Below are 10,529 nucleotides of genomic sequence, written 5' to 3'. Positions count from 1 at the left end.
AACACGATGCTAACTCAGATATGCCAATGTCATTGACATAGCAGTTCAAGTCCTCACCACAAAATATAATGCATCAAGCCTCGCATACAAATTTTCCATATAGAGAATTGAAGAAAGAAAAAAAAAAGTCACAAAATCTACAGACAGAAATCGATATCACTGTCTCGGCTTGAATTAGTAGGAAAGACATGAACCCATTCTTTAATAACAGCATAAAACGGTACATACACATGTATATATGGCTTTAAAAAATTATTATTCTACAAGACACTTGTCAAATTTGATTAGGCATCCAGAATGTAGATGTACAGTATAGCAAAAGGAATCACAAATTGTCTAGGCATCTTTCAAGTTCTGAAAACCACAATCCAACCAAAATTGTTCAATGAAATAGCCTGCAGTGGCGCGGCATGTCCCAGCAGGAAGCATCTTTTCACAGAGGGCTCTTACGGGCTGCAACTGTTTGAATCCTTAGTTAGCCAATTAGTATCATTGCAATAATCTAATGTCAGCCAATCACCTTGCCCCGGCATCTGGCAGCATTATTAAAACATCAATTAAGAAATGAGCAAGAGCATCAAAGGAGATTGTCAGCAGATAGAACTAAAAAGGGGACAAGAAACTATCACAACAATGGCTAGATGAAGTTTGTGAGAATTAATGATGTCCTGTAAGAAAATGAACGGACAAAAAAGAAAGAAAACCACACCAAAAAATACAAAAGTTGTATAAAATGTATGCAATTAATTAAGCAGAAGCTACTCCACTTTTTTAACCCATCCATTTCAGTTTTGAAACACGGCTTGAAAAAATTATAAATTACCATTTCCATTTTGGGATGATCTGTCTTCGTTTTTCTCTGGAGCATGTTGTTCAAGAAACTGTTGAATTGTTCTCCAGTACTGATCACCACCAGCTAGCCAAGTATCCATATGCATGCCAGTGGGAAACTCAACAAAGAGACACCGATTATTACGAGCAGCTGCCTTAGCATATAGCATTTGCATATGTGATGCGGGGACCATCTCATCTTGCAATCCAGAAAGAAAAAGGATAGGCTGCTTAATCTGCAATTAAACCAGTAATAAAAAGGTAATGCTCAGACATTGCATACTTCCTTTCTAGAGACAAAAAATAAATTAAAAGATTAAAATTAATATACTTAAAAGTCAATTATCTATGCATTGAATGTATAAAATCTAATTCATTATGCCCAAGTGACGTAATCCTAATCAGAGGAGCAGAAAAATAAAGGGCAGAATTCGGTAAGAGTTATCCATCATCCCTCACCTCTCCAACGACATCAATAGTACTCCATGGAGAACGTACAACACAATTGAGTAGCTTAGGACCTTTTGTACCGCTACCTCCAATAAACCACTTCAAAAAGGGTAACAAAACTCCAGCCATATCCAATATAGATGTAAAAGTGTTTTCAAGTATCAGTCCAGCAACCTAAAATGCAGAAAGGTCAACAAAAATTGTAGATTAAAGGTTTACAACCATATGGTTTCCGAGAATAACAATACAGAGATTCCTGGCTAAATTTCTGACCAGAAGATTGCGCCAGTCCAGTCTTCATTTTGACTATTCGCCCTAAATTAGTTTTAATTTCAAAAATATTTCTATGTAAAAAAGTTGCCAAAATAAGAAAGCTTGGAACACCTTACAGTTAAAAGCCTCAGCTTGAAGTCTCACTTCAATAAATACACATCAAAGCGATCAATGAGAACTTTCCATACCAAAGCAAGGAAAATAATCTGGAATTATTTTGAAAACAAAATATTGGAGTCTATTTTCAGGTGGCTTCTAAGGTGAGGCTTCTAAAGTGAGCAGGAAAAATACACCATCAAATTTAATCTGTGGTCCAGATTAATTAAAAACAAAAATAGAACATCGATGCACCCTCGCACACAAACTTGTCCTTAAGAGAGAATCCAAAGAAAAGATTTTGATTCGCGGAATCAATTCAATGCAGTTTCAGCTATTCTCCAAGACAAGAAAGCAAGATACACAAAAGTTAAATCATAAGTTGTTGAAAGAGGTGACTCATAACATGAGAAAATTAGTAATTTTTTTTTTTTTTTTACACGAAAATTAACAGTAATGTCAATAACAATAATGGTGAGAGTTCATGATCTGTTCTGCAAAAGAAAATCCATGTGTGTTTTCAGAGAAATTTCTTCATGTAAAGCACTTGGTGGGCATTAAAGAGCACAAGTTATTGGAACAACAACAATAACGACGGCACCCTATTTTCATAGCTCACTTGGTGGGCATTAAAGAGCACAAGTTATTGGAACAACAACAATAACGACGGTACAACAACAACAACAACCAAGCCTTATCCCACTAAGTGGGGTCGGCTACATGGATCAAATGACGCCATAGTGTTCTATCAAAAACCATATTTGGATCCAACTCAATAACGACGGTAACCACCCTATTTTCATAGCTCTTTGATTTTACGTAATGCACACACACGAAAACCATGCCAATACTTCTCCAAAACCAGCATACAAAATTGGCCCTTTAGAACCTGTGCGAAGAATCTTATTTATGCTATACGGAAGCCCAAGAGAATAATGCTAGTAAGTAACATGCTTTACGATATAAGTATAACATGACAAAGAAAATTTGCTCGAGGAAGGGATTCCTATATAATTTTCCAACACATAAGAGCAATGAACAAAAGCTTGTAAATTTCTTTCCATGCTATTATTCAAGGAATTGATTGATAGCACTGATTTGCTTTAAAAGCAAAGCTACACAAACAAATCTACAATCCTAATAGGAACATATTTTTTAAGGCATGTGTAGCAGGGGGAGAGCCATAAAATTGGCACACTCAATATCTAAAACAAGATTGATTCAACAAGTTCAAAATTATTTTCTCACATTATGTTTAGAATCATTAATTGAGTTATCTATCTACAACAAGAGAAACCTTGGAAAACTAGAAATTTGGAGCTACATTATACAGCCTTGCTATATGCCTTCACTTAAGGAACTAGCTACATATAATGCATGCGGTATTAATTCAATATCTGTCTTCAGACTATAAACCAGGGAGACAACTTAAATGCAAAAAACTATCAATTTATTTTTCTCCAAGCACAGCATGAAAATTGAAAACCAATAATATACATAGTATACCGGAGGTACCTTGTCAGGGTTATTTCTTGTTAGTACAGCTCCAACTGCACCCCCAAGTGACCGTCCAAATACAACTATTCTAGATGTATCAATATCAGACCTCTGAGAAAGATGATCCAATGCAGCCTGGGCACAATGAGGTAATAAAATTGAAGAAAATTCCAATAAAAAGGTCTGAAGACCAATAACACACAAGGATATGAATCAAACAGCATACCTGAGCATCCTTAGTAATTCCTTTCTGAGAAGGATAGCCCTCACTTGCTCCGTAACTGTAAAATCAAATGATGATACCTTAGAGCCAACTCAGTCATAAGGTGACATGTGGATTTCATTCAAATGCATGAATCTGATACCAGAGTGCTGTATATGAAAAATCAAAAGCTTAAGGTGTCAAGGAAGATACATACCCTCTGTAAGAAAGCAAGAAAACATTGCATTGTAACTGCTGCAACATTATGCGAACCATTTCTAGGCGATGGGCAATATCTAAAAGTTAGTAGTCAAGGCCTTCAAAAGAAATTGAACCTGATCAAGTAAAGATAGATAAAATAAAATGAAATAACAATCACAACCTAACCCCTAACATTGTAATATCTACAACAACCAGGATACTTCCAGCATTTTCTTGAAAAAACAAAATGGTTGGACCTGCCAATACAAAATAAGAAAGAAGAACTGCATTAGAACAACATACATATACATACATAAACTACCGTTTTCAATTTTCATAGCAAATCAGCAACACCAACTAATATTTACTCGAGTAAACAACCATTTTCGTCCTTAAATGTGTGAGGCCGGCGTTGTCACTGTAGTCTCTAAATCTATCAAAATTACAAAAACATCTCTGAATGTGTGTTATGTTTCCTAGTTTAGTCCTCAAATGTGTCTTTGTTTAATTTAATTACTCAGTTAAGTCCACGAAATTATTTACAGAAGACTAGGGAAACCCTTGAGGAGAGTTTTTTCAATAAAATTGTTAATTCATTTCAATTCAATTATTGGGTTCCTAAAAAAGACATTTTTTTTGGAATTTCAAACTTCAATTTAGGTACTATAGAAAGAACCCCTCACACATACTATTTTACACTCTTGAATGAAGAAACCTCAATTCAACCATCATAGTGCTTAAAACATTGAATCCACAACAAACTCTACGCTATTCTCTTTCGATCTAAACAATTCATAGAAATGAAAGCCCAAATAACCAAAATTGAGGAAAATTGAAAACAAAAATAAACCTCTGGTATCAGGAAAAAGCTTAATGAACCAAGCATGAAGACGAACACCGTCAGAAGCAGAGAACCAGATATCTTCATAGGTGAGTCTGAGACGAGAAGGAGTGATAGCGTAGGATTTGGTGAGACCTGGTAACACCGGAACGTAAACAAGCTTCTCCTGAAACGCGACGAGCAATGCCATGCCGGCGACGACTAAGCCTCCGACGCCGTAGAGTAAGATGTTCATGTACGAAACCATTTGTTTTGTTTGTGTTGAGATGATTCGAAGAAGAATTAAGCGCGTTTGGATTAAGCGGAAATTGAAATGAATTAGGGGATTTCTTGGGAAACACCGAACCAATGAGATTGTTTCATGAATACGAATCGGGTGAGACTGTAGTACCAAAAGTCAAGATGTGGGGCTGCCTGTGTTGCGTTTCACTCATCTTCTTTTCCTTCTTCCACAAATACCCTTTTTAATTCACATAAAAAAAATATTTTAACAAAATTAATAAGGGCTCTTCCTCTTGAATTTGGTAGAGGATTTTATTATATTTAGAGACCCGTTTATTTTTTATAAAAAAAATCTTATACCTAAGGACGAATGGAGTGATTAATTTCAAGAAATTCAAAGTTTTCTTTAATCAGAACGTCGTCGAAGACCAGCTGAAAAATGGTGTTGCTAATGTCTTGGATGTCAACACTACTTTTGGCATTGGAAAGTATTTGGGGGGTTGTCGTCCATGATTGAAAGGAGCAAAAAAATCGGTCTTTAATTTCATCAAGGATAAGATTTGGCAAAAAATAACTTCTTGGAAGAGTAAAGCTTTGTCACGCGTTGGTAGAGAAGATCTCATGTGCTTCAATCAATTTCAATTTATACGATGAGCATTTTCTTAATCCCTCAATCTCTTGGTGATGATGAACTCTTTATCCTGGGACAAACTCTATATATCGAAGCAGTCTGGAGGTATGAGATTTAAACATTTATATGCTTTTAATCTATCTATGTTAGTCAATCAAGCTTGAAAAGTTATTGTCAATCCTCACTCTTTGGTGACTTAAGTTCTCAAAGTCAAATATTTTCTGCATATGCTAGAATTGGTAATAATTCGAGTTTTACTTAGAGGAGCTGGGAGCATATGCACTTCTTGGTAATATGACTGGCGATTTGCCTCAAACTTTAGTAATATTAATGATCCTGATATTGCTTTTAAACTAGTATTATTTTTGCTTTTAAACTATATTATCTTTAATTTAATGATCATTAAATTAAAGATAATATAGTTTAAAAGCAAAAATAATAGAAGTAATGTATTTCAAATATAGCATGATAAGAAATTGTAGATATGATATCAATAAAATGAGAAAGGGTCTTGTTAACCAGTGCCCCCGGGGCACTGGTTAAGGAAGTAAATATAATAATATTTGTCTTGGAAGATGTGTAATCAATGCATTAAAAGATTAAAAAGTGTCTTTTTTGACTTTCACTTTCTTCTTTTAGCTTCCTTAACCAGTGCCCGGGGGCACTCGTTAACATTTTCCAATGAGAAATTGTACATTAGTTACACCGGTCTAAGAAGTATAATAATCATATCATATCATATATTAAAAGAGAGAGATGCTTACTAGAGCTTTCAAGATAGGTAAGGCTTGATGGGTCTACATGTTGAAAATTGCTCTTCTCCCAAAAGGAATTGCTCCCTCCCATGTGAACCTCCTAAAATGTGACCTGAGCCAAGGTTAGTTAAGTCATGTAGGTACAAAGCCAACGTGACTTAAATCAAATGTTGAAAAAAGAATAATAATTGCATTTAGAAATTTGTAGACAGTCTTATATTTAAAATCTTACAATTAAGGACGGGGAGTATGTGCTGGTTCATTGAGTTGAGGTGAGCTGAGTCAGACCATTTAACAACTTTCGGGTGCATTTAATGTGCTAAATTATGAAGTAAGCACATAACATAATAACTTCAGTTGTACAATATTTGATTTGTAAAACTGTTTCAGAGACATGTTAAAGTGAAAGTAAAAGACATGACAAAAAATGAAATTTTTGTCTCTCACTAAATTAAGACACAACTTTTTATTCCACATACATGTTGTTTAAAAACATAACACCAAAAATCATTCAATATCATAAAAGTTTGTTATATACTTCCTACTATTTAATTAACTTAGGGTCTTGCTAACTATTGCCCTCAGGGCAAAATGGTTAAGGAATCTACAATTAGAAATTTTGTCTTGGAAATATAAGATGTTACTTTTGATAAAGTAATAATCGCACAACTTTTCCATAAAAACTTACTTATTTTAGATGCTTAACCATTGCCTTTAGGGCACTAGTTAACATTCTCCGTTTAACTTAACAGATGAAGCTCATTTTAACGTTTGCTCTGCCTGCCACTGTTTATATTCAAGGCAAAAGGGAGTGAATTCACGTGCTAGTATAAAGCTAGTGAATGTAATAATTGGTGTATAAATGTGTGGGGTGCGTGTGATCTGAAATCTGAATTCTGAAAAGAACACCCGCACGCGCGGTAGTTACACTTTGCTCTTTTACATCCAACCCCAGTCAGTGAGTGCGTCTTTTATAAATTTTTAATACTCGCATGCATTATTCTTCAAATTCAAGCATGTCATACTCTTCTTATACTCATTTACACTACATCTGTATCAATACTAATCAATATCCTTTATCTTATTCTTAATCTCATTTACCTTTTTAATTTCACATTATTAATTTTGTGCAAATGCTAACTTGTGTCGCAAGAATACTTGATAATAAACTCAGCATAAAAATATACGTTTTAAAGTTGTACATTTAATTTTTTAGAAGTTATTTTGAGATGATTTCATTTCTTTAACGTTAAGACATGGTTTTATCAATACAAAATTGTTACTTTCGGATTCTTTTAGAACACAAAAAAGTATGAAAATTGCTAGTTATCACGAAGGTTAATCTCGCGACAGTTTCACGACCTTGTATTTACTAGATATCCTTCTTTGGTTACACCACGTGCATTCCATTGTTTTCCGGGCTAGGAGAAATTTAATTGGATAAAACGTTTTTCGGGATAAGTTCGGGATAAAGTTGTTCGGGATGAATATCAACGCTGAAAAAGTATCTAAAGTCTCGCCATTTTAGAAGTGAGCTCCAAAATGGTAGGATCGACATAATTTTCACACTCAAATAAAAGAGCGTGTTAGAGTGTGTTTTTTCTTCTTTCTTTTGTACAAATTAGATTAGATTTAGAGTGCGTTTTGATCACACACTTGTTAATTACTATGTTTTAAAATGTTCACCGAAAGCTGTTCATTTATACTAGAAACAACTATACATGTTGATGTAAATACAAACACATGAAGACATAATCCCAACCAACTCTGTCACTCACCTCTTATTATAAAATTCTCCTTTCTCTATTTCTTCTCTCACACACTCAAATCTCACGCATCTTCCTCTGTTTCTCACACGATCAACTTGCATTCTTTTTTAATCAAACTTGATACTCTCATAGCAGACATTACCACAGCTTTTTAATTTACCACCTTAAACTAAATTTCATTGTTCTCATCTTTCATTACACACTCACACGCACACACACTTTCTCAATTATTCTTTCTTTTATTTCCCTTATATAAATTTGCATTTCTCACATAAACTTTCAAAAACATTGCAAACACACTAAAATGCATAGTAGAGAGAGATCTTATCCACAAAGGAGAAGAACTCCTTCTTTCTCCTCCATTCTTCTTGACACCATTGATCATTCTATCGACGAATCCAAAACCGATTTTGTTGATCATGTAAACAACCAACCATGTCTCTACAATCAACCTATAAAACACGTCAAATTCAATGAAAAAAGTGTCAGTTCCAAGCAGAGAATGAATCTTCGTCAAGCCGTGATGATAGAAGATTGGATGGAGAAAAACTCGAGTTCAAGCTCCTCAGAATGTAGCTCTGGTGGAATATTTTCATCCTCAGAAACAGATTCATCTTACAACAAACAAAGATCAAGAACCAAATACAATCCACCCCAGAAACATATGAATCCAATTCATCATAGCAATTCAGAGAAACAACAGAAGAAGAAGGAGAAGAAGAAGCAACAAGTTTGGGAAGATGGTTTTACAAGAACAAAGTTGAGAGCTTTGAAAATCTATGGCGAGTTGAATCAAAAAGTGAAGCAACCCATTTCACCAGGGAGTAGACTAGCTACATTTCTTAGCTCCATTTTCAATTCTCACAATGTGAAGAAAGCTAAAATGTGTTACGTTGGTGCTGTTGAAGATGTTAGTTTTGATCATAAATCAAAGTCACCTTGTTTTTCTTCCTCGGTTTCTTCATATTCTAGAAGGTCTTGCATGAGCAAAACACCTTCAAAAGCAAACAATGGTGTTAAAAGATCCGTTAGATTCTATCCTGTTAGCGTAATCCTAGGTGAGGATTCTGAACAACAACATCAACCTAGTACTGTTCGAAAGATTACGAGAAATTCTTCGGTTAATGAGCTGAAGAATATTAACACGGTTGTTATGGCTAAAGAAAGGTTTTATGATAATGGTGAAGATGAAGACGATGAAGATGATAATGCTTTGAGTTGTTCGAGTTCGGATTTGTTTGAGCTTGATCATCTTGTTGGAGGTGGAAGGTATCAGGAAGAGCTTCCAGTTTATGAAACTACCAATTTAGAAATCAATAAGGCCATTGCTAATGGTTTGTGTTAATTTGTTGTAGTTTTGTTAGAATAAATCAATTGTAATTATTTTCATTAAGTTTTGGGGGATTCAATTCATTGTTCTATTTTGCAAGGAAATTTATTTCATGTTACCTTAATCCTTTATTCATTATTTAGATAAATTAGATTAGATTGTGTTATAGGCTTCTATGCATGCTAGTAGAAGTGTTCATTTTTTGTTTCACAAATTTTGTGTTGAATTGGATGCAACTAACATGAGTTTGTCTCATATCATTATTTATGATTTATTATGTGTGTGTATAATTTCAACTAATTTTGTTTATTAACAATTTAATTTACTCACAAAAGTGAATTACTCACTTTAGACAAACTTTCTCCTTACAACCTATGTGTACTTTTGAGATTTGGATTTCATGCATCTCATAATGGCACAATCAAAGTAATTGAATTTTGAGTATATATAGTTAACAAACATACAAATTTTACACTCCTTAATATGATTTAATTGTCCTTGATGTGATGAAAGATCGAACGTGAGACGACGACTTCAAGAATTTGTCGTGTTAGAAAGAGAGGGAAAGTATCTGATTGAATCTGCATTAGGGTTTTCATACTCGCCTTTAAAATCTGTTCCACCACAACTTTATAAAAGCTCCAAGTTCAAGCTTCTACTTCAACATGGTATTTCACCGCAATTTTGATGAAGCTGCCGCAGTTCCAAACAAGCATAAAATAGATCCAAGTTCAAAGAGAGAGATGGATAGGTAGAAGCAATGAAGTGGGAAGCCTCTCACATTTACTTGCACAATTTTTCAAAGACAAACTGAAAAGAGAAAAGAAAAAGTAGATTCTAATTTTCATTTTCTACCCGATAAAAATTGAAAAGTTAAAAAAGCTTATACTTTTTCACTGGCTTAGCACATGGCCTCGTGCGACATAGTAAAAATCTCCCCCACTTTAGCTCATAGAAGATTTAAATAAATGATTACAACTCACGACTTTTTTGCTCGTTTGAAATTCGCAATTACAGTGTGATTTTGAACTGATATTATTGTTGGTTGTAAAGCCAAAATTGAAGCTAAATGATCAAAATAGACATACATTGTACATATATATAGCAGACATAGTAGGGCCTTTGATGTGGAATTGGAGAAGTCAACATATATATATGGTACAAGATATGATACGACATGATCAAGTATAATAGCTTAAATCCAAACAAACTTACTTTTTCACACCATAGGAGAAAAATATGAGACACCATGGTTGACCAAAACACCATCCCTCAATGGATCTTTTTAAGGAAATTTAACTCCTGTATGCCAACTAAGTACACCGAAGGGATCATTGGTCTTTGTTAAGAAGTTTACATACTTTCACATAAATGCCTACAAATTTTCAAAAGAGGACTTCTACGGTGCAGTCAGAAAACTTATTTTTTTGA

General features: G+C 34.2%; 2 protein-coding genes across 3 annotated transcripts; one reads left to right on the top strand and one right to left on the bottom strand.

Annotated features, from left to right (window-relative positions):
• Positions 1–174: 174 nt before the first annotated feature.
• WAV2 (alpha/beta-Hydrolases superfamily protein) lies at positions 175–4,747 on the bottom strand. Of its 2 annotated transcripts, none has more exons than XM_085731427.1 (8): positions 4,401–4,747; positions 3,772–3,807; positions 3,567–3,645; positions 3,374–3,428; positions 3,166–3,282; positions 1,291–1,455; positions 824–1,067; positions 175–533 (listed from the first exon to the last, which is right to left on the bottom strand). In XM_085731427.1, the coding sequence occupies exons 1-8, from the start codon at positions 4,636–4,638 to the stop codon at positions 517–519; spliced, it is 951 nt and encodes a 316-aa protein (XP_085587553.1). In that variant the 5' UTR covers positions 4,639–4,747; the 3' UTR covers positions 175–516. The 2 variants fall into 2 exon arrangements, with proteins under 2 accessions (XP_085587553.1, XP_085587552.1); XM_085731426.1 differs by having other exon boundaries at positions 175–459.
• Positions 4,748–6,356: 1,609 nt separating this feature from the next.
• On the top strand, positions 6,357–9,372 carry LOC146902950 (protein BIG GRAIN 1-like B). Its single transcript, XM_085735750.1, has one exon. It carries the CDS (start codon positions 8,073–8,075, stop codon positions 9,111–9,113), a length of 1,041 nt encoding a protein of 346 aa, XP_085591876.1. The 5' UTR covers positions 6,357–8,072; the 3' UTR covers positions 9,114–9,372.
• Positions 9,373–10,529: the final 1,157 nt, after the last annotated feature.

Source organism: Medicago sativa, chromosome 8 (genome assembly GCF_051527215.1).
Source record: "Medicago sativa cultivar Bolivia chromosome 8, Bolivia_mono, whole genome shotgun sequence".
Lineage (NCBI taxonomy): Eukaryota > Viridiplantae > Streptophyta > Magnoliopsida > Fabales > Fabaceae > Medicago > Medicago sativa.
Note: the sequence above shows the minus strand (reverse complement) of the source record. Positions and strands in the feature narration are given on the sequence as shown.